Genomic DNA, 25,423 nt, shown 5'->3' with positions numbered 1-25,423 from the left:
TAACCAAACTGTCAAGAGCTAAGGTGGGAGGGAAAATAGTATAAAAGCAGAATGGAAAAAGGTAATTAATAAATTTCCTTTTTGTTTTGCTTTTGGACAATAAAGACAATGATTTTTCTGCTCTATGATCAGATTATGTAAAGGTCACATGATGGTTATAAGTGTAAGCTCACAGTCACTCAGTAGATCCAACCTACTGGGCTTGTCAGAGAAATTCTGCATGGTGCCAAAAAGAATTCTTGAGAAACAGGATTCTCTATTTTAATTCATAAAAATGATTTTCTCTGGTCTGGCCGTTAAGTTAGTCTCTCTAAACCAATTGTTTGGTTTTGCCAAGTTCTACCACTTCCTGGGTACTTTATATACTTTTTTTGTGAATCAAAAATTTTTAAATGAAAACATACTTATGGAACACTGTGTTCTCAAGCCAATTTGTGATTCATTCTGTCATCAATTTATAAGATTTCAGCCTGAAACTCACAAGGAAGTGAATACTATTTAAAATTAAAACATTCTGAACTGGATTTATATGTGTTTTGCCAAAATTGTTCATTTTTTTTAAATTGTCTTTTATTCTGTTCCTGTAATAGCATTCTAAAATAATTGCTGTACATACATATCTTGGGGTGCATCTAATTCATTATATTAAACATCTAATATTTTTTCCTACAAATACATTTACTGTTTCATACTGGCTAAGTAAACAATCGCCTGCAATTTTTAACATAAACATTTAGTTACAATAAATCTCCCTCATCCTTCCACTTTTGTGTGTTTTAGACTCAAATGTACATATTTATAATAAACATAAATGTGGATAATTTAGCTATAGCCATGACCATTAATATGTTAATCTTTTCTTTCTGCATTTGTCATTTGAAAACTTGGGAAATAAACAAGGTTGTCAACTTCATTGTAGATGCAAATAGTGAAAAGAAAAACAGTCAAAACAGAGTCCCATCATGATGAGAGCTTTGAAGAACAAAATACTCTTCCTCTTTAAAGGAAAAGTGAGTTGAGTTTATCACTTTTCCTTCATTAACTTTTTCTTACAAATTTTTGTGGTGGGTGAATAGGAAGTATTTCATGTAATCTTGAGAATATAGTCAAAGTAATGTTAACCCAAATTTTAGACCAGCATATAAAATATGGTATGTTTTATAAAATGTAAAATGTTTAGTAATCACAACTGAAATACAGACTAGGGCTGCAATGTCCAATATGGTGCTCATGAACCACAGGGAACTGTTCACATTTAAATGTAACTTAACAAGATTAAACTTAGGAATTAAGTTCCTCAGTTCCATCTAGCCCCATTTCAAAGGCTCACCAGCTGTATATGGTTAACAGCTACTCTATTGGACAGAACAGATGAAGAGCACTTCAATTATAATAAGTGTTCTACTGAACAACCCCTTTACTGCAGTTATCTTTTTGAAAGTTGGGCAGACATCATGATACACTCAGCACCTAGAGCAGTATCTGGTACATAATAGTGTTAATAAATATTCGTCGAATGAATGCCTCATTGAATGAAACGGAGGGCTGATTTCTCTGCTCAGTGCTCATAAGAATTATAGAACTCATAAACATGAATACTGTGAAAATTAGAAATATATTAAATGAAAAGTCAGTGAGCTCTAAATATAATTCCATTTATCTAAGTATGAAGAACAATTTCACCTCTCTCTTCTTCTGGTTTGACCTCTTCCACTGGTCCTTCAATACTCAAATCTTCTTTTAGGTCCTTTGTGGGACAAGTTTTTCTCCTACATAATAGGAAAGAAGCAATTGATCAGTAAAGGAGAAATGTAGTTGTGGTTACTAAAACAAATTTTAGGTGCTATGCTACTCTTACACAGAATTTTTTAAATGTTTCTGGTAAAACTTACTATAAACTATTTTCTGGTAAAACTTCTGGTAATCTTACTATAAGGAACTAATGTAGGAAAATTCTAATAGGTGGTAGGATTTATACTTACTGATAAATGGAATAAAATTTGTTGCAAGAAATTGGTCGTTCTTCAAGAATATTGCTATTAGAAAAGGGGCGTTGATTCAAAACAATTTGCATGAGATATTTCTCTAATTTCAAAGTCAGCCATTTCTGGGAAAGCAGTATAAATTAGAAGGAGCAAAAATACCATTTCAGATTTAAAGATAATAAGCTGTTAGAAAAATGTTATTTCCAAAGTATCTTTCTAAGCTACTATGTGTTGAATAATTAAATATTTCTCATTATCAGTATTTCTCTGATCCAATTCTAGGATCCTAAACTAGCCTTCATTTATTTTTGAAAAGATATTTTCTCACTGATAAAAGTTAAGAAAAATATTATTATCAACAAAGCAGGAAGTTTCCTTTAGTTTTTATTAAATTATTAATCTTTTAATAAAGAATTATTACAAGTTAATTTAAGAAAGTATATCAAAAATCATAAAAATCATATAAAATAGTACATATTTATTTATTCTCTTCAGAAATAACATAAGACTGTAAGTCTAGTGATATTTTAATTTCTATAAAATTAGAGACATAAAAACTTGTACCATACTTTAGTTAACATGATACTGTTTCCGGTACATTTTAATGTCATTTAATATTTCTGATGGTTGCATATTCTTCTTCACATACTCTTGTTGTTTCACAGTTAATTTAGGAGATCCCATTCTTTTGGGAGATCAGGAAAATACTCGTTATGTTTTCTTTCTTTGGTTTTGATTTTCTTTTCAAAATGTTTTTGTTGAAAAAAAAAATGGGATCTTTTTTCTTGTTTGTTTGCTTTAAAACATAGAAAAACAATTATCCCACCACCAATTAGTAAGTCAATTGGATTCTAATGCTAGTTGCATGATCTGGTAAATTATTATACACAATTAGGTCTATCTTCACGTGTTGTCTTTTAATGTTCTGTTCTAATTTTATGTTCATTCTTCAATTGTTTTGTATTGAGGTAAGTCACATGATTTAAAATCAACCATCTGATTAAGCAGTCTCTCCCTTCCCCCCTCTCAGTAGTCCTTAATAGTGACTTATTTGCTTTCTGTCTTTGTGGATATTTTACATAAACAGCATTATATAAAGGTGACCTTTTGCAATAATATTTTATTTTATAGATAAAACATAGTTCCTTTAGTAATGAATGCATCGATCAATTTGGGATTGTTTCCACCTTTTAGCTATTGTGAATACTGATGTTATGAATAAGTTTTTCTCTGAATGCCTATTTTGAACACTTTTGGGATGTACACCTCAGGGTGAAATTACAAATGGTAATTTTGTATTTCACTTCCTGAAGAACAAACTGTTTTTCTCAGTATCTGAGTCATGTTATATGCACACCAGCAATGTACAGGATTCCACTGTTGAATATAAGTGGAGAACAGGCATCCTTATTTTGCTCCTGATCTTAGGTTGAAACTTTCAGTTTTCACCATAAGTACAGTGTGAGCTGAGGGGATTTCACAGACATCTTTCATTGTGTTTAGGAATTTTCTTTACAATCCTAGATTTTTGGAGTGTTTTCATTATAAAATGAAAAGGTTGTTCTTTGCCACGTGTATTTCCCATCAATTGAGATATTCAGGCAGATATCCCTTTCATTTTATTAACATACGTATTGTATACAGAACCATCTTTATGTTCCTAAGATAAATCCAATTTGGTCATGATATATATTCTATTAATAGGCTGCTGGATTTACTACTAGTTGGCTAGTATTTTGTTGAGGATTTTGGCATCTATATTCAAAGAGACTGCTCTACAATTTTCTTGTGATGCCTTTATCTAGCTTTGGAATCAGGTTAATACTGGCCTTATAAAATGAATTAGGAAGAATTCTATTTTTTGGAAGAATTTAAAAACGATCACTATAAATTCTTTCAGTATTTAGTAGAATTTATCAGTGAAGCCATTTGGTTCTGGCTTTTCTTGGTTGGGAAGATTTTGATTATTGGTTCAATCTCTACTTCTTATAGATTAGTTCAGATTTTTCTATTTCTTCCTGAGTCAGTTATAGTAATATATGTGCTTCTAGGAATTAGTCCGTTTTATGTTGGTTATTAAGTGATATGCAATTGTATATATTATAGTATCCTCACAATCCTTTTCATTTCAATAGGATATGTTGTTAATTAGCCTAATTTTTTAAAAGAAGTATTATTATTATTTTACTTGATTTTATTTTATTTGATACATGGTCTTACTAAGTTGCTAAAGTTGGCCTCAAACTTATGATCCTCCTGTTTTAGCCTCCCAGGTAGCTGGGATTACAGGTGTGTACCACCAGCACATCCAGACTAAAATGCTATTCATTTGAGTCTTCTTTTTCTGTCAGTCTAGCTAAAAGTTTATGAATTTAGTTGATGTTTTCAAAAAAACAACTAATGTTTTAATGAAAATTTTTGTATTTTTTTAATTCTCTGCTTCATTCATAATTTTTTAAAAACTCCCTTTCATTTTCTAGCTTTGGTTTTAGTTTATGCCTTTACTATTTTTTTTAAAGTTAGCTTAAGAGATTTGTGGTCTCCTTATTTAATGTAAATTTTAGTCTAATGTAAATTTCTAAGTACTAATTTTGCTTATCCCATAAATTTTGGTACATTCATCTCAAAATATTTTCTTATTTCCCATTATTACTGCTGTGAATTACTGCTTTGATCCATTGGGGTTCTTTTTAAAGAATGTTTGTTTAATTCCATATATAAATGAATTTTCTAGGTTTCCTTCTGTTATTAACCTCTAACTTCATTCTGTCACAAAGAAACTTTTTATGAGTTTGATTTTTTTATTTTATTAAAATTTGTTCTGTAGTCTAATATGATCTATCCTAAAGACTCTTCCCTTTGCATATGATAATTTTTTTGTGCTACTTAAGTCTATTTGCTTATCAATCTTGTGTTTAGTTCTTTTATCCATTTTTGAAAAGAGAGGAATTATATTCTCAAGCTCTTCTCATAGAAATGTTTATTTATTGCTTCATTTCTGTTAATATTTCACATATTTCAAAGTTACAGTTAAGTGTGTGTATAGGTTTATTGTATTGTATCTTCTTGATAGAATAACCTTAACCAATATCTCAAATCTTGTTTGTCTCAGGGAACAGATTTTTATTTAAAGTCATTTGTTTGTGATTTTAGTATAGCCACTCTAGTTTTCTTTTGGTTACTATTTTGCATGAAATATTCTTTATCTCCCACCTCCCAACCTCTGCACTTCTAAATAACTTGTGTCTTTGGAATCCAAGTGAGTCTCTTTATGTTTACAGATAGCCGGCAGTAGGATCATATATGCTTAACCATTCTACCGCACCTATCTTCTAATCAGAGATTTCAGTCCATTTTAGTAGTAGTGTAAGGGTAAAAGAAATTGAAGTTAAAGCGTAAAAGTTAAAGGGTAAAAGACCAGGTGTTGTAAAAGTTTCTAAGCTGCAAGGTCTGAGTTAAAATGTAAAGGAGGTATTGTTAGGTTTCTATGCTACCTGCAAAACCTGAAATTTCTGTAGCTGTTAAGACAATGCTTAGAACCGCCCAGTAAACATTTCCCCTGATTGTCTGGTTGTTTAATAACTGAAGGGGTCTGTGTGGTTGCACGTAGGCCTTGCAGGGCCTGAACCAATCAGTTTGATGTGTACCCCGTTTAGAAATGACCTATCACTCCAGCCTGACCTGTTCCCGCCAATGAATGAACTAATCATGTTTAGGAGTTGTTGTTCAATTTTCCCACGCCTCATGATGATTTGTTCTGATGTATACAAAGCCCTCCGCCCTCCCCAAAAAGTGTACTTAAGCAGTGCTCAGCCCCTGCTCGGGGCTCTGGGCTGCTTTCCCTTCCTGAGTGGGCACGGAGCCCCAGCATGCTGGTTCAATAAATCCCCCTTCTGCCAATTGCATGAGTGGTCACTTGGTGGTCTCTTTCTCCGATGTTTCGCGGGACCCTTACAGTAGTAAAGTAACCACTCTGAAGGAAGGATTTATTTCTGTCTTTTTGCTACATTTTTCTACATTACTTATGTCTTTCCTTCCTCAGCTTCTCCATAACTGCCTTCTTTGGTCATTATTCGTTTTTTTTTCTAGTCTGTTGATTTAGTATCCTTTATTTTTCTGCATATTTTTAAAGAATCTTTCTTAGTGTTTACTTTGGGGATAACAATTGACATTTAAGTTTATAAAGCTTAAGTTTGAATTAAAATCAATGTGATTTCAATACTGTAAAAAACTCCACTCCTTAACAGCTCTGCCCTCCCCATTCTCAGAAATCACACAATTATACATCCTGTGTCCATAACACAGATTTATAATCATGGGTTTTATTTATTTGTCTTTCAAATCATATGGGGAAATAAAGAAGTTTCAAGACAAAAGTACCATTACACTAAATTTTATATTTATCTTTGTAATTATTGTTACTGAGGGGGAAAAAAGACTGAATAAACCCTCTAGTTTCACTTGTCTTAGTTGACTTTAAAAAATCACTAACTTTGGAGATTATATAGCTGGGCAATACATTAATAGTTTCTCACTAGTCACTCTGCTGAGTAGTTATGCCAATAATGGTTGCCTATGTTACTTTATAAGATCTCTTGGGCCACTTTTGCTGAAAACACGGATTCTTCACTTGAGCTGGCAGATATCCAATAAGGTAACTGGAACAAAAAGAAAAAACTTGGCATCTCTGTCTTCACAATGTTCCTGTCTCCTTTGGAGCTTTAGCCTTTGATCTAAAAAAAAAAACACCTTCCAGCTACCAGCTACCAGGACCTGAAACACCAGACTGTAAGAGGAGTGCAAAGAGGTGGCATCCAAGTTCCTGTAAAATCTTTGCCTTTTCCAGGAAAACACATTAGCTTATCTCTCTTCCTCATTATTTCTATTCAGTGGCATTGAAAAACTGTTTTGGAGCATAGCTTCTCCATTGCTTGGCCACTGAATAAAGTTCTTACTTCAAGCTATCTCTTGAGACAATGGCCTTACCAAGCAGCAGCAGAATCAGATCTTTTCTCCTTACATTGTTGTTGTTTTTTTCTTTATTTCTTTATGTTTTCAGTCTGAAAGATTACTTTGAATATTTCTTATAGGACAGGTCTATTAGTGATACAATCCCAAGTTTTTATTTATCTGGAAATATCTTAGTTTTTTTCTTCAGTTTTGAAGACTAATTTACAGATTGTAGGATACTGGGATGAATGGTTTGTGTTTTTGTCTTTGTTTTCTCCTTCCAGCACTTTAAATATGTCATCCTTACCTTCCGACTTTCACAGTTTCTGGTGACAAATTAACTGTAAATCTGACTGAAGATCTCTTATACATGAAAAGTCACTTATTTCTTCTTGCCTTTAAGATCCTCTTTGTCCCAGGCTTTTAATACACTGACTAAAATGTGTATTGGTGTAGACTTTATCTTATTTGAAGTTAAGTTTAATGTTCTTTTTTGCTATACATGACAGTAGAATGTATTTTGACATATCATTCACAAATGGAGTATAACTTCCCATTTTTGTGGTTGTACAGAGGTGGAGTTACATTGGTTGTGCATGCGTACATGAACATAGGAAGGTATGTATGATTCGTTCTACTGTCTTTCCCATTCCCACCCACCTCCCTTCCCTTACTCTACCCTGTCCAATCCAGTGAACCTCTCCTCCCTATTATCCACCCTTCCACCACCACCTATTGTGAGTCAGCATCTGCCTATCAGAGAGAACATTTGGCCTTTGGTTTGGGGGGGGGATTGGCTTATTTCACTTATTGTGATTGTCTCCAATTCCACCCACTTACTGGCAAATGCCATAATTTCATTCTTTTTGTTCCAGCCAGTTTTCTTGAAATATTCTTTCTTCTTTTATTCTTGGAATCCTCGTGTGGGAATATTTGTTCATTTCTTGTAATACTTTGAGAAACCAACCTCTACCTCAGATCAAGCCTGTCCAAGGAAGGGGGCATGACCCTTGTCCTTGGAAAGACCCAAAGAGCACTCCTAGGCACATACCCATCCTGCTGAGTTGTTATCTACAAATAACAGGAAATTGCAGATTGCCATACTAGTGACTGCTGTATTCTGCTGCATTTCCTATCCTCTACTATCCCCCCTCCCCTCCCCTCCCATCTTCTCTCTCTACCCCATCTACTGTAATTCATTTCTCTCCCTTGTTTTTTTTCCCCTTTCCCCTCACATCTTCTTATATGTAATTTTGTATAACAATGAGGGTCTCCTTCCATTTCCATGCAATTTCCCTTCTCTCTCCCTTTCCCTCCCACCTCTCGTCCCTGTTTAATGTTAATCTTTTTCTCTCTCTCATGGGAGTTCATAACCCACTTAAATCAAATGTATGAAATATGATATGTCAAGAGCTTTGTACTGTTTTGAACAACCAATAATAAAAAATTAAAAAATTAAAATGATCAAATATATAATAAAAAATAAATAAATAAAATAACAGGAGAGATCTGCTGCACTAGGTGTCCCTGACTCAGTCAGGCTAGGTTGGGACCCATAGCAACCTCCAATCAGCATGAGACAGGGAAAATACCTGGGATGCCAGATGACCCTCCCAGTAGTTTATGGTGGTTGATAACATGTTGGGAAACCATGTAGTTCAGCATGTACTCCCCTTGTGGCTTAAACCAATCAGTTCAAACGAATCCCCCTCTTGTACTAACCAATCATCCTTACCCAACTTGTTCCTGCCAGTGGATGTGCTAGTCATGTTTTAGAATTGTTTTATGATTTTCCCGCAGTGTGTGATGATTTGCTTAGAGATGCTATGATGTATGTGAAGTCCCTGCCTTCCCCAAAGAGTGTATAAAACTGCTGCAAACCCTGGGCTCAGGGCCTCTGTGTGCTGTGTGTGCGGAGGACTGAGCTAGCTCGCAATAAACACCTCTTTGCTGCTTACATCGATCTATGTCTCTGGTGGTCTTTTGGGGGTCCCAAACTCGAGCATAACAAATTCCCTTTGGTTTATTGGATATATTTCATTTTCTTCATGCTCTCGTCTTCCATTTCAGACTGGATAATCTCTATGGACCTACCAAGTTTACTTATTTCTTTCTTCTGCTTGCTCAAATCTGCTGTTGAACCCCTTTAGTAAAGTTTACAGTTTCAGTTATTTTACTTTTAGTTCCAGAATTTGTTTGTTTAATTTTTATAATTTCTCTCTTCATTGATATTCTCTATTTGTTCAGACATCATTCCCTGGTTTCATTTAGTTCATTGTCTATAGTTTCCTTTATCTCATTGAGTACCCTCTTTTCTAAGGATAGTAAGTCTTTGTCTAGTAAGTCCAAATTCTCTGGGCTTCCTTGGGTATAGTTTACAGTTTATATTAGTCGGTTTTCTTCTTCTCCTTCTCCTTTTTCTTATTTTTCTTGTTACAAACTTTTTTCTCATAGTTTCTATGAAAAATTTCACATAATTTCTAATTTCAGACTTTCTATTTTGCTGCTATATTTGTTATAGAAAACTGGACATTTTTCATATTTTAATGTGAAATCAAAATTAGATTAACCTTCCCTTATTAAATTTGTTTTCCCTGTTTGTTCTGAGCTGCTGTTTGTTTAATGACTCTTCTATAGACTTTTGAAATGTCTTTATTCTTTGTCATGAGTGACTAATGAAATCTGTTTTCTTTGCTAACTGATGAGCTACTGTTTTGTCTGAGTTACTTTATATGCCTAAAAACAAAAAAAGCAAAAAATAAAATAAAAAGTTCTCCCAATCTTAGCAGACTGCTCTATGTTGAGGTGCTCTTTTAGTGCTTACCCAGGCTGTTACAACCCTGCCTCTGGCTCCAGTTCCTTCCTGTGCCAATCTACTAATATTAGTTGGAGGTAGAAAATTGGGGAATTCCTCAGTATTTTCTGAGCATATTTCCAGTCCTCATCATATCTGTGTCTTTCTGGACTTGCCAGTCTATTGGAAGCTTTGAGACCTCTATCCCCTCTATCTCCCTTTCTAATTTCTTATATCCCAGGCATTTGGGGTTTTTTTGTTTTGTTTTTTAATTTGTATGTGGTGCTGAGGATCGAACTCAGTGCCTCACAGGTGCAAGGCAAGTGCTCTACCACTGAGTTATAGCCCCAGCCCTGTCCTAGGCATTTTGATCTCTCTACTGCTCATTCCAGTTTTTATCCATTGCCCCAGGCTGTTGTGGCAAGTTTGTGACTTTAAATGCTTTCAGAAAACACTGCCTGAAAACTAGTCCAGCCCTGTGATTGCTCCGCTTGAGGAAAAACAAAAGCAAGCCTTTGTGCTGGTCTTTTAGGGACTTGTCAGGCAGGTCAAGGCACTCAAAAGAGCTATCTGGAAATAAGGTCCCTCATGTTCCCTCTGGCACTAGTAATTTCTACCACAAGTATGAGATGCCGTCTTCCTGACTACCCTGATACAGGGATAGTATCACTGCGAGCAGGCATTTTAAAAACACCATGGTGCTCTCCTAGTACAATGCATCAGGTTTAATAAGATTTTCCTTGGTTATCCTAATTTTTTTTAGTGGAGTCCAGATTATCACAAATGACAATTCAAATGTATTTATTTATTTATTGACAATTTTCTCATTGTTTTTCCGTAGGAATGGAGTCTTAGAGACTCTTATGCTGTCATTTCCAGTAAACTCTTCATCTTTATATTTTTTAAAAGTGTATTTTAATTTTTAAAGTGAAAAATCCTACTTTCAATTTCCTACTCTTTTTGAAGTAAACTTAGTCAACCGCAGATTATCAAAATTTCAACATGAACAAAAAACAATAAAAGAAGCATGAAAGTTTCTTACCATTCTGCAAAAGAAGTTTCAACCTGTCAAAATAAAAGATCTCAATAAAAATCAAATTTTAAACATCTCAAAAAACAATTGGTAAACTTCACTTAAACTTGAACTCACTGACAAATTAGTCGGTTCTCTACTTCACATACCTGCTATAGTTTGGTAAAACTATGCTCTGTTGATTCCCAAACCAACTCCAATCTTTCTATGATTACTCACACCTAATTTTTTTCACTTTTCACTTCTGTGTTTCTAAATATTACCCATTCATCAAAGGCCAATTCAAATGCTGCTTATTCCCCCAAAGACTTTCCACCCAATAAGAAATGCATGAAATCTATTGAATCTTAATTTACTACCAAATAATGGTAAATATAAAATTATACACAAGTTTCACATATATATTTAATTTTCCATAATATTATGCCTCTTCTGGACTTCACATTCCTTGGCAGGGCTCATATTCTACAGATATATCTTAACAATAATGTGGACTGTAAAAGTCATACATTAAAAAAAACCATAGAGCTATAAAATCAGAATGGTACATATTTTATAAATGATTTTTATTAATTAGTTATACATAATTAATTGTTCTCAGTTCCTATAGCCTACCAAAATCTGGTTACACACAAACATACACACACACATACACACACACACACACACACACATGCACGCACACACCACCAACAACAAAATAAATACTCAGTGTATATATATTTTAGGAGAATTTTCAGAAATAGAAAGCAGTCAGATTAGATTGATAATGAAAACAGACCAAAACAAATTCACTTCACAACACACAGATGACAACTGTTTCAGAATAGGGACAAGGATCTGTGTAGCTCCTAAGGAAATCGGCTTGCAAAAAAAAAAAGTAATAAAGACTTAAAATTCTTCACATTTACCTGTAAATGCTCAATGGGTATTTAAAAGAAAGATTAAAACTGACTCAATTTTGCATCTGTCTCCTTTATTCTGAGTCTCTTGGATTCCAGAACAAATGTTTTAATCCATAAACATCCTGGGATGATTCTAAACTACCTATTAGGCCACAGTAACTTTCTCAGTACCAAAAAGGCACTGCCTGACTAATCCTGAGATAATGATATATCACCACCACTATGCCTGACCAAGATCACCTGCTTTTCCAGCTGTGCAAACCTCCCCAGCCATGGAAAGCTCAATCCTTGCTTACATCCCCCTTTCTATAAAATCTCATTGTCAGCCGCTCAAAGTCAGGGATAAGGATGCAGATCCTCTGGTCTTCCTGATGTCACAACACTTATTAAAGGTCCTTTCCTGATTTTCACCATTACTTCTTCTGCTTAGTTTTTGGATTGGGCAGTGGGACCTGATTTGTTGGGACCTCCAGAATCCAGCTTCTGACCCACAACTCCCAGTATCAAGAGTAAGTAGATGGTAGTCAAAGTAAACAATTGAGTCCTGTTGCTTTGCATCCAAAGAATCCAGAATGCAGGGCTGAAAATGTGCCTTCTAGTTGTTGCCACATATAAGACCTCTAACCACGTGGGAGATTTATCTAAAATGGAAAGGTTGGGCAAGCATGGAAGTGATGGTTCTAGAGAGAAGTAAAGAAAAACCTACAGAACTAGGCTACATTCTCACAGTGGGCACACAGGTAGGTGTGTGTAAATAAATAAATAAATGCAATTAAATAAATAAATAAATAAATGCAATTAATTCAGAAACAGACCACTGCAAATTGCTTTCCTCAATATACTATCTCTTATTTCAAAGAACCCCAGTAAAATGTTCTATTTAGGTGATACGAAACTTTGATATAGGTATACTCCAAGAAATGCTAAAAACCAACCAAATAAACATAAAAGCCCAGAAACACATGCTTGAAACCAATAGTCAGTCCAATCTGTCACTTGCAAATTTAAAGGACAATGAAAATTATACAAGTACCTAAAGAAAGATTGTAGTATAAAAAATGAAAAAAAAAAACTATGTACAACCAGAGGAATGAGAAGTTATGCTCCATTTGTGTACAATGTGTCAAAATGTACTACTTTCAGGTATAACTAATTAGAACAAATAAAAAAGCAAAAAAAAATTAAAGAAAAAATAAATATGTATGAAAACATTTTTAAAAATGAGAAAATTTACTTCAGATGTAACAGAAATACTGGAATGAACAAAAGTTAGTATCATAATAAATAAATTCAAAGCATATGTCTTTATTCTTTATAGTATCCAAAATACAAAAATGAAACTTATTACAAGACCGTCATTATTCAAATATGGACTAGTTTAAAATAAGTGATGATTTCAACAGAACATCATGGGATGAAAAAAATCTACATATATAAGAGAATCTAGTTTGTTATAAATTTACATTTCAAATCAATGGAGATGGAAAATTCAATGTACACAGATAATTTTAATTTCATGTGGAAAAAACTAAGTATCATATTTGCCTCATTCAATAAGCAACCTTTCAGTGGTCTAAAGAGCTAAATACAAAATGTAAAAATTATACAAATTTTAATAATCTTGAGATTTTTTTAAACAATTCAAAAGTGCTAACATTTGTATGATTCTATGATTTGTGTAACCAGATTTTCAATAAAATCCATTTTTTTCTGTATTAAAATTTTTCTGTCTTCAAAATGATTATAGTTAAAGGACTAGTAAAAGTGAATAAAATAAAATAAAGTTTGCAATTAACATTGCAAATAAAAGATTATTATCAATGTTTCTAAAAATATGGAAATGCAACAGATGAGAAAAATGAAAAAGATATATAAATAGAAGTTAACAGAAAACTAAATGCAAAAGAAACTTTATATGGCTAATTGATCTATGGATGTGCACGTGTGTGTGCATGTACACAATTACATACACACATGCACAGATATATTAATGTGTTGCAGAATAAATAATTTAACATAATATATGAAATATGATATGTCAAGAGCTATGTAATGTTTTGAACAACTAATAATAAAATTTTTAAAAAATAAATAAATAATTTAACATTATCTATTCAGTAATTTGCCTATCTTTCCTAATACCTCCCGCTCAGTCTTCTCAAAACAGGTTTTGGTGTTTGCTATTCTGCTGGAATTTTCTTGTGCTAATAGTATAATAGATACAATGGAGTCTAAGAAAACTCTAAAAGAGACTATATTCCTCTACATAACAAAAAAAAATGGGTGAATACAATTTTATTGACAATCCCAGTGAATATTTTCACATATATAATAAGTTATTCTAAAATATGTGTAAGAACTATGTATCAACAATACTGAAAATAACTAAAAGAAAAAAAATCTTCCATGCCAGATCTCAAAGCATATTTTTAAGCATGTAAGGGAGTGAAATAACCTATTGAAATAAAAAGATAAAACCGGGTAGTGGGTAAAAGAGGTACATAGATGAAATCTATTTGAATACTTGACATATGATATATGTGGATAGCTAGTTTCTAAGAAATGACCAGATTTGCAATAAATTCCATGTGGAGAAAAAAGTAAAACATTTTTTTCAAATTAGCAACTTTTTTTTTACATGAAAAGTCAATTTCACACTTAAGCAATTAAATCTCAAATGGAAAACTAAAATTTTAGAAAATATGAAGTAAACATTTTGTATGACTCTGTAGTAAAGAAGATTTCTTAAGACAAAAAACACTTAAAGGTAAAATGATAAACTAAGTTTAAGTACATTAAAATTAATAATCCTTCTATTAAAAGATATAGAGTAAAAAGAAAAGCCACGGAGATAAAATTATTTCTAATACATTTAATTTCCTGACGATGCTGATTTGTACCTAGAAGTCAATAAGAAGATATGTGTAAACCCGAAAGAACATGGGCAAAAAATAAACATGCATTTTGCAGAGAAGAGAAAGAATATTCAGAGAGAATATTAATAGGTTCAAAATTAATTAATAATCCAGAAAATATTATCTCTTGGTTTTGGAAACTGACAATACAGGGTCCTGCACAATGCAGAAATCTACATCAGGTGATTTACATGATAGTGATCAAAACCACTTGAAATCAGGAACCACATGTGTCAGGAGCAAACTGTTAAGAGGCATTTCAATGAATTGTGATATAAATACATAAAAAATTTAAAGTCCTCAATGCTTAATTAATATTTCATTAATAGTACATCAGAAAATGATGTGTTGTATAAAGATAAAAGCAAACTCAACCAAATTTTTAGAAATAGAGATGAATTTGGCATGGAGAAACACTTTAGGAAAATATATTCAAAATATTACTTCAGCAGCGATTTTGTAAAAGAACCAAATTTTTAGGTACCTGATATTGAAATGCTAATATATAACAACAAATCTCAATATTATGTGTAATTATAATGCACCAGCAAGATTAAATAAATAAATTTTTAAAATAATAAGTGTATCCTCTCACTCATCTTCAAAACAGGACATATACCTTCTCTTTCTAAATATATTATTCCCAGTAATAAGTTTCAAACTGTCCCCTAAAATTATCTTGCAATGGTGATTAATTCACAGTCTGTGGCAAGACATTAAAAAACCTTTTATAAGATAATACACTTTCTTAAGCTTCATGTCCCTCCATATACTCTTCCCTACCTCTGGCTAACTTTCCTCCCTCTGGGCCCTCATTCATGCAATTTCTCTCTTAACGCAATTTAATCCTTACCTCTTTCCACAATGACATCGTTGCCCTCCTAAACTCAGGATAACTTTTACCCTTAAAATTTCATGTGACATTTTACTGACCACTTCTGTAATCATTAGTATGTGTGTTGCGGTTGTCTGTGTGTACCTGCTGTCTTTCTCACATTAGATTGAAATACCTGGATGTAAAGAATCCACACATAATTCATCATTATCCATAGTACCTCCTGGAATTTGGTACATTATAGGCATGACACTGAATATGAATTATTCACTGTGGCAAGGGAGATACACAATATCTTGTCAGGAAGACCCAACGGTACAACCTCCAGATGGGAGAAAAATAACAGCATAAAAAGAAAGAGGAACATATGGCCTATTCACAAGAAAAAATAAATTAAAAGAGACCATCCCTGAGGAAGCCCAAGCCTTGGCCTTACTAAACAAAGAATTTAAATCTATTGTTTTAAGTCTTTTCAACAAATTAGAGAAAACCATGGACAAAGAACTGAAGGACTATAAGAGAACTACATTTCAACAAAGCAAAGTTATCCATAGAAGATAAAAATTTGAGGGCATAAGAGGGGCCAAAAAGAAATTTTGGAACAGAAAAATTAAAAGAACTGAAATATGGTACTCACTACTGGGCTTTGGTAGAAAATTTGAGCAGGGAGAAGGATGAATCATTGATCTTGAAGATAGATTGAATGAAGAAAATAAGTAAATAGAGCCTAAGATACCATCAAATACACCAACACACACAGAATGCAAGTTTCAAAAGGAAAGGGGATAGTAAAAATTTTAAAGAGATAATTTGAATACTTCTCAAATTGAAGTCATATAACTACAAGTGTAAGTTGTAAAGATGAGCTGGGGTTATGGCTCAGCGGTAGAGCACTCGCCTAGCATGTGCAGGTCCTGGGTTTGATCCTCAGCACCACATAAAAATAAATAAATAAAATAAAAGGTATTGTGTCCAACTACAACTGAAAAATAAATGGCCAGAGAATCTGTCCTCTGTGGATCCTGACACCTTGAGTGGGCATCGGTCATTCATGTGGCCTCTGAACAGCTGCAGATGCAACACGTGCCAACTGCCTCAGGTTCCCCTGCCCAGGTTTTAGCCGAGGGCACTTCTGCATCCACCTGGACATCAGGAGTCTCCTCTGAAGCCCCCACTTGCAGAAGACATCAGAGACTGTTTTCCCTGGGACACTCCCCCTGTCCTGCTCCTCTGTCCTTTCTCCCATTCTTCTGAGATGTTTCTTAATAACTTTGTTTCAGACACAAAAAAAAAAATCATAAAATTTGTTCAGCTAAGTTCAAGGGCTGAACTGAATGGTAACCCAATAAATGCTTGTTGTTCTAGTCACAAAGTTTTGGAGTGTGTGTGCATGTAGGTAGCAAGTGTTAATAGAAAAAACAAGGTAAATGGTTAATTTGATGAAAAAATTTTCATTTGAATAGTGGGGATAAAATTCATATTATAATAGATAAAATGAATTACTGGGAGGTGAGGAATTAGAGATACTATAGTTAGGCAAGTTTTAAATAGGAAGAAAAAGGAATACATTTATGAAAAGAATAGAATTTTTAAAAAATGTTCTCAAAAATGGATGAAACGTTTGTATTTTAAACGTGGACAGAAATGAGTAAAGTAGGGGCTGGGGTTGTGGCTCAGTGGCAGATCGCTTACCTCGCATGTGTGAGGCACTGGGTTAGATTCTCAGCACCACATAAAAATAAGTAAATAAAAAATAAAGGTATTGTGTCCATCTACAACTAAAAAAAATATTTTTAAAAGATGAGTAACAAAAAACTTAATATCAAAAAAAAAAACAACCCAATCAATAAATGGGCCAAGAAACTGTACAGACTTCTCAGAAGAGGATATATAATCAATCAAAAAACGTGAAAAAAATGCTCAACATCTCTAACAATTAGAGAAACGCAAATCAAAACTATTTTAAGATTTCATCTCACTTCAGTCAGAATGGCAGCTATCAAGAATACAAACAACAATAAGTGTAGGCGAGGATGTGGGGGAAAAGGCACACTCATACATTGCAAATTGGTACAGCCAATCTGGAAAGCAGTATGGCGATTCCATGGAAAGCTGGGAATGGAACCACCATTTGACCCAGCTAACCCACTCCTTTGTTTATACCCAAAGGACTTAAAACACAGCATACTACAGGGACACAGCCACATCAATGTTTATAGCAGCATAATTCACAATAGCTAAATTGTAGAACCAACCTAGATGCCCTTCAGTAAATGAATGAATGGGGAAACTTTGGTATATATACACAATGGAACATTACTCAGCATTAAAAGAGAATAAAATCATGGCATTTGCAGGTAAATTAATAGAGTTGGAGAATATAATGCTAAGTGAAGCAAGTCAATCCCAAAAAACCAAAGGCCGAATGTTTTCTTTGATATGAGGATGCTGATTCATATGGTGATGGGGTGGGGGGAAGCATGGGAAGAAGGGAGGAACTTTAGATAATGCCAAGGGGTGGGCAGGGGAAGGGAGGGAGTATGGGGGTAGGAAAGATGGTGGAATGAGTTAGACATCATTACCCTAAGTACATGTATGAAGACACGAATGGCATGAAAATACTTTGTGTACAATTAGTGTATAACAAATTAGTTATAACAATAATACACTAATAATTAGTGTATAACAAATTAGAATAAATTATTTAATTTAAAAAAGAAATTAATAAAGTAAAAAAGAAAGTAGATTTTGAAGGTAGAATGGTGGGCAGACACAATCAATGGAGAAAGATCTTTGTAAAAGCAAAAGATGGAATGCAGTTAGGGAGTAGCCCTAGGCTGGGGGGTGTGGGGAATCTTCCCCTGCAAGGCAACAGGAATAATATTTGTGGAATTCAAGGATGTTCACAGGTAGGATAACAACAGTTTGGTGTATTTTTTTTTAATTATCACTCCTATTTTCTTTGGGAAGACACAAATGAATGTGTAGTGAGGTGGAGAACTTGGTGTTTTAACAAAGAACAGAATGATAGGAGTGGCCAGCATGGAATGTCAGAGAAAGTTCTGGTTGACAACAGAATAACTTCTGAGCACTAGTAAAGGCACCATTGAGGTTGATCTCCGTTATTGTATAATAGATTGTGACACATTTGGATTATTGTGCAATGTCCTCCAGCACTGCTCAGCAGCCCCAGTGTAGGAGTGGAGACAGCAGATCAAAAAGATTTTCAGCTGGCCTTTTGTCAGAGTAGAGGAATGGTAGGATAAAGAAATAAAGGACCAAACAAACCAGTTACTGAGTGTTTTAAGTGAGTAATGAATTAAGCAGAAAAGCAAAGGAAAGACGGAAAGAATAGAACAGGAAACAGCGGCTATGTCAGGGTTTGAAGTGTCCTTAAATTTCAAATAAAATATAACATTAACAGGATGAGAGAACTCAAAGTACCAAAGACTTAGTAGAGAGATGGATGATTGAATATGAGGTTTCAGAGTTAAAACAGATGTGAGATTGTAAACAGAGCCACATTTTTCAACTAGAATTAGAAGTATTTCAGCGTTCATGTCTTGGGTCCACATGGATGACACACTGTCAGGGAGACTTGTCACTGCACAGTGGTGAAGAGGGTGTGCTTAGGGGCCAGACATGCTTAGCCTAGATGTTAGTTCCACACCTGACCTTGTGGAGCTCAGGGGAAGCCAACCTCTGAAGTTATTTTTCTCCTTTATAACTGGTGATAACCACAGTTTCTACTTCCCAAGGTTTTGATAGGGATTCATGAAATCATGCATAGTAAGTGTTTAATACAGTCTATGATATAGAATATTTGAAAAATATTAACTTTATTATCATTGCTATTGATGATAATGCTGTCACCTCTAAAACACATTCTTAATATTTTTAAGAATGTCTTCTAAATACTTTCTATGTTGTTCTTTTGAATCATGGTAACATCCTCAGGACTTGTACTGATTAAATGAAGAGAAATATTCTGATTAGGTAGAGCTCTTACCAAATTAAATAAGACTATCTATAGCCTAGGCAGTCTAGAAAAATAATGTGCAAGAAAAAATAAAACAAAATCTTTTTCTTGTATGGAAAGTTATCCAGGCAATTGCAATTTGCAATTCCATCATTTTGCAATATTTTCTGATGATTTGTAGAAATAAAATATAGAGAAAACATTCATAGAACTACCCTGAGGAGTTTGTCTTTCAAGAACAAATTGCAAGTAAACTGGTGGGAGTGGAAAGACAAGTTTCTGGTACATGCCTCACTGCCAGTCATGAGCTCTGCTGTGTTCATTCCAACTACAGTGGAAATCATCATAATCTAATGGACAAGTGAACTGTAATGCTTAATCAAAAAATTTTTGATCATTCACTCATTTAGTGCATTTCATACTGTAAGCACTTGCCAGCATTACAATTGCTTAGAGAACTTCATCTAATGAAAGAGAAAGAATACCCTGGTTAATATAGATACACAATGGACTATTACTCAGCCTTAAAGAATGAAATTGTGGCATTTTCGGGCAAATGGATGGAGCTGGAGAATATCATGTTAAGCGAAATAAGCCAATCCCAAAAAATCAAAGGCCAAATGTTTTCTGTGATAGGCAAACGCTTATTCACAAAATTGAGGTACATTGGATTAGGCAGAGGGAAATGAATGAGGGGAGGGAATATTCGGGTAGGAAGGATAGTAGAATGAATCAGACATTATTACTCTATGCACATATATGATTACACAACCGGTGTGATTCTACAACATGTACAACCAGAAGAAGGGGAAGTTATGTTCCATTTATGTATGACGTGTCAAAATGCATTCTACCACCATCTATAAATAATTGAACAACAACAAAAAAAGGGTGTGAAACAGACTTTCCTATATGCAAAAGAATGTCAACTGCTGAGTTTTGCCTCTAGGTTTGTGTATTTTAATTCTTATTTAAACACTTGATATTTTTGTTGCCTTCTTGTTTTTCTTTATGAATAGATTTCCACTAATAAGTCCTGCTCTCACAAAAATTTCAAGCATTCATGTAGAAACAAAAGAATGGGTAGTTATACTCCATGTACGTAAAGTATGTCAAAATACATTCTACTGTCATGTATAACTAAAAAATAACAAATAAAAATTTTTAAAAGAAGAAAAACAGGAGCTGGGGTTGTGGCTCAGTGGTGGAGTGCTTGCCTCGCATGCAGGGGGCACTGGGTTCGATCATCAGCACCACATAAATGCAAAATAAAGATATTGTGTCCTCCTATAACTAAAAAATAAATATTAAAAAAAGAAGAAGAAAAACAAACAATCAAGCATGATTCCCAGAAGAAACTCCAATAACCACCAGCAGTTGCTATCAGCCTTACAAAACCACAATTGTTTTCTATCTTTATAGATTCACCTATTTTGGACATTTCATATAATTGGGATCATATGATGAGTGGTTGTGAAACATAGTTGACAATTTAGAAAAAAAGTGAAATTTTCTAAAGAAAACTGCTGGCCTTGGGAGGGCCTCCCCCTCATTTTCTGGGATCTAGACTTCACCCTAGTCCCACAGAAATGCACTCCCAATCACCAAGAAAAATCCAGCTTCTATGGAGGAAGTATGGAGCTGAGCAAAGATAAAATGTCAACACTTCATTTCAGCTGTTTTCATCTCTGTGGACCTCAGCAAGAGGGGCTTAAATAAAAATGTACCAACAAACATCCTCCTCTCGTTTGCTCTTTGCTGGACTCTTGTGGATTACCCTGTCCTCATCATTGTAGCAGGCTTTTCCAACAACTGAAGTTACTGAACATGAGATTTGGGAAATTTAAGAAGATAATTAATCCAGTTGCTTGTGTTGACAACTAACTTTAAAATCCAGAGGAATGCAGATAATCTGTACTCAAAATAATTTTTTGTTTGTCCAACTAATTCATCTCAGGAATTACAATGCAGTCTGGATTGAAGGCTCCAGATAGTAATCACTAAGCTTTGTGTTCCTCTGTCTTGTTTTACTCTCTGTACACATAGCTCCTCTGGGACCAGTGAAAAGGTAGCCCTGTCCATTCCCCATCACTGGATTTGTACAAAACAGAGATCAGGACTGTAGACGATGCATAGTTATGTACCCAAACAAACAGGAAAGTGCTCCATTTCCTCTCAAGGGTACAATGAGTTGACACTTTATTGGCTAGAAAGTTGAGAAGAAATATCTCTTTTCTGCATTTCACTCAAGCATTCTGGAACTACTAAAATGTACCCAGACACATTTTCATTTCATAAAAATTTAGTATGTTTTTGCAAGAAAAATATTCATTTTAAATATTTCTTTCAAAGGTAACTTTCTTACCAGATAGTGGGTTTTATTCTTATGGTAACTGATACTGAATTATGATCTAAAGAAAAATATCATATTAAATATTTTCATAAACATCTGTATGTGATGGGCAGGGTGGCATGTTCCTGTAATCCCAGTGGCTCAGGAGGCTGAGGCTGAAGGATTGTGAGTTCAAAGGCAGTCTCAGAAACTTAAGGAGGCCCTAAGCAACTTAGTGAGACCATGTCTCCAAATAAAAATATAAAAATATCTGGGTAGGGGTTGAGGATTTAGCTTAGTGGCTGAGCGCTTGCCTAGCATGTGCAAGCCCTGAGCTCAGTACTTGGCCCTGTGGGGGGGAAAGAAAAGGCTGAAGATGTGACTCAGTAATTAAGTGCCCCTGGATACATTCCCAGTACAAATTGAGTATGGTAAATCTTTTTCTCACTCTGGTGTTTGTCTTCTTCAAGCTTTTTGTTTATTCAGTTGGCTTGCAATATATTTACACAAGAAAGGCTTTTTTTCCCCCAGTTTTCCTGAAGATATGCAATAAAATATCTCATAAGTTGTTTCATCTAAGGTGATCTCTTTTTGTTGTTGTTATTTTGTACCAGGGATTGAACCCAGGGGTGCTTAACCACTGACCCGCATCCCCAGCTCTTTTTATTTATTTTCTAATTTTGAGACAGGGTCTCACTAAGTTGTTGAAGCTGGCTCTGAACCCGTGATTCTCCTACCCAGCCTCCCAAGCCTCATCTAAGGTAATTTTAGCTGTCCACTAGCCACAATGTTTAGCTGCTGACCAATAATTCAGAGATAAAGGTGAGACTCAAGAGAAAAACATGATCTTTGACAATAGCCTGTCTTTGGTGCCAGTTCTGCCTTGGGACCTTGGACAAGTTGCTGGATTATTTTAAAGTACTATTTCTGTATCCAGAATATTCATTGATGAATTCATGATATCTAAGAGAAACAACATGGTAAAGCATGATTTTGGATTTATATTAGGATTTTGGTAAATAGTAGGCCTTAAAATTATTTATTAAAACACCTATGAATCTATTTTAACAACATGGATAACTGTTAATGAGAACACATATGAAGTACACATCAATAAATATGCATTTTCTTTTCTTTGTTTCCTCTTCAAGGTCCCAAACATCATCAGTCCTATGACCTGCAAAACGTTTTCTGAAGTATTCTGATTTGGAGAAATATAAAAGCAATAGAAATAATATAATGCTTACCTAGAATGATACTAAATGATATAGAAAAAAAACATAACTAATATATATTGAGGACACATCACATGCCTTTATTCTAATACACTGTAATTATCTCTCCTTTCCCATTTAAGGTCACAGAACCTGTCTCTCTAAAGCCTGTGATCTTAATGGTGGTACTAATACCTCTTAAACGAGATGACATCCTCAGCCAAGAACTGTGAGCGGCCCATCAGAATGTTCTCTGCACCAGACCCAGTAATGGTAGTGAAGGGGAAGAAATAGCACAGGTCTCTGTCAAACTTATCTTTCTGGTTGGGCAGTCTAATTCTGCATTAGTTGCTTGGAAATGCAAGATTAATAAAAGGTAGGCCAAGTTTTTGTTTTTTACAAATCATTTCCAAGTCATCCTTTGAAAATAATGGAAAGTGACAGTGATTTCAGGATTGAATTTCCTTCAGAACCACAAACTTTAACAGGTTAAAGAGGAAAAAAGAATCCTTTCATTTTCTTTCAATAGACCTACTAAGTATTTCTTTAGAAGAAAATAACTCATTAGAAAGAACACACTGTCCTTTTATATACCAACTTCCTCCTCTAATCATATAATCAGTTTAGTGTCCCAAAAATGATGTAAATACTATTTAATTTACTAGTCAAGTTGGCTTATGGAAATTACTACTTAGCATGGTTGCCCTCAGGATAAAGAACAAACAGGTAAGGGAAAAAATCTATTTAATAATAGGTCATTTATCTTATTAAAGACACTATCATGTCTAGACTAGCAAATTATACATCTGACCAAAAGTCTAAAAATTATACCAATTATCAAAACAAAAATCAAAATAATTTCCTATGGTCTCTAAGTAGCAGACCTTCACTCTGTGGCATTTACACAAATATTAACATTAGAAACAAGTCACTTACCTGTTTCATATGCCCCTGTATTTTTGACTCCACCTCTTCAATGTGTGAGATTGTTTTGTTGACACATGGTGCTGGGATGTTTACATTAGCACAGCTCTGACGTCGACATGGGTAGTTGAAGTAGAGGCCTGTATTCACCTCTAAAGTTATAGCAGGTAGAGGAAATAGTCAGTAGTTATATACAGAGTTACACATCTTATTGTTCAGGATATGCAAAAAAATATTATACCATATTAGTGCTAATATTCTTAAAGTTTCTCTGATAAATAGATTGAAAAGGTGTTTAAAAATTATGAATAAGTTGGTTGTGTTGGTGCATGCCTGTAATCCCAGTGGCTTGGGAGCCTGGGGAGGAGGATCACAAGTTCAAAGCCAGCCTCAGCAATTTAGTGAGACCTTGTCTTAAAATAAATAAAAAAGGGCTAGTTGTGTAGCTCAGTGGTAGAGACCCAGGAGTTCAATCCCCAGTATCACACACACACACCAAAAAAATTATATAATAAACTTCTAAAAATGTAAAAGCTAAAATAAAATAATCATTTGGGATGATTTCATGTAACAAATAGAAATAAACCTGAAAGAAGCCTGTTACAATGTTAATGTGTTCTACTATTATGACAAAACATTGAAAAAAAATGAAAATCAGAAAACTAGTTAATCCATTTTAAATAGATCCTATGTCACTAAGACTGATGCAAATATATTTCAAATGCACCCTTCAAACAGATTCCACATCTTCCAATGTAAATAATATCTAAGTATTCATGTATTAAAGTTCTTCCTTGAATCCAGCAGGAGTTTCTCCTATTAAAAAATAAAAACAGGTCTCCTTCATCCTCATAATAACCTCATTTTCTACCTTCCATTTCTGAAAATTGGAGTCTCATGCAAAGAGTGATTGATGTTCTCACTATAGCATTCAAACTGTACTCATCATAAAATCCACTCAGTCCGATATGCCTCAGTGATTGTAATCCTGGCATGTCCCAATCGACTGAAGGTTGCAGAAGCAAGGCAAAGTTGTCCATGAAATTCCACCAAAGTGCTTACTTGCAGTCCTGGGGCTCTGAGGACTCTATTGGGCGGGATTATAGTCACAATCATTGATCTTAAAAGGGAAACGCAAAAACGCATTTGGTGTCTCAATGAGAACAGTGTGATGTCCTCATTTCAGTTGACCTTGGGGGAACACAGAAGTAAGGCTATTGCCATTTTCAATGACAGCCCATAGAGGTGGTAAATATTTGCAATATCTTCACTAGCTATAGTCTTTTAGATGAAGCTTTATAGAATCCTCCTCCAAAGAAACAATCTCTATAAAATGACATGTCTATTTCATTTATAAGTAAAAGTGTTCATTCTTTCCCATGTATTTGACTGTGTATGTATGTTTCTAACACTAACATTTTTGAGCACTAAAAATAAGCACCAGCCATGAGACAAAGCTAAACACTTTCCATGCCGCATTTTGCTGACAATCTGATGAAGCAATATTATTTTCTTCTCTTCATCGATGAAGAGATCAAGAATTTAGATAAGTTACAT

At 34.3% G+C, this 25,423-nt stretch overlaps 1 protein-coding gene across 1 annotated transcript in view; it reads right to left on the bottom strand.

Moving 5' to 3' along the window:
- Ccdc178 (coiled-coil domain containing 178) overlaps nucleotides 1-24,906 on the bottom strand; it is a 345,498-nt gene extending 320,592 nt beyond the window's left edge. Inside the window, exons 1-4 of the mRNA XM_015482201.2 lie at nucleotides 24,738-24,906; nucleotides 23,879-24,018; nucleotides 10,772-10,794; nucleotides 1,684-1,769 (exon numbers count right to left, since the gene is read on the bottom strand). Of these exons, the coding sequence (XP_015337687.1) occupies nucleotides 1,684-1,769; nucleotides 10,772-10,794; nucleotides 23,879-24,018; nucleotides 24,738-24,906 (418 nt within the window). The remainder of the gene's footprint in view (nucleotides 1-1,683; nucleotides 1,770-10,771; nucleotides 10,795-23,878; nucleotides 24,019-24,737) is intronic.
- Between the last annotated feature and the right edge of the window lie 517 nt (nucleotides 24,907-25,423).

This window comes from Marmota marmota, unplaced genomic scaffold (assembly GCF_001458135.2).
Source record: "Marmota marmota marmota unplaced genomic scaffold, marMar, whole genome shotgun sequence".
NCBI classification, from domain to species: Eukaryota; Metazoa; Chordata; class Mammalia; order Rodentia; family Sciuridae; genus Marmota; species Marmota marmota.
This window is presented reverse-complemented; position numbering and strand designations above follow the sequence as displayed.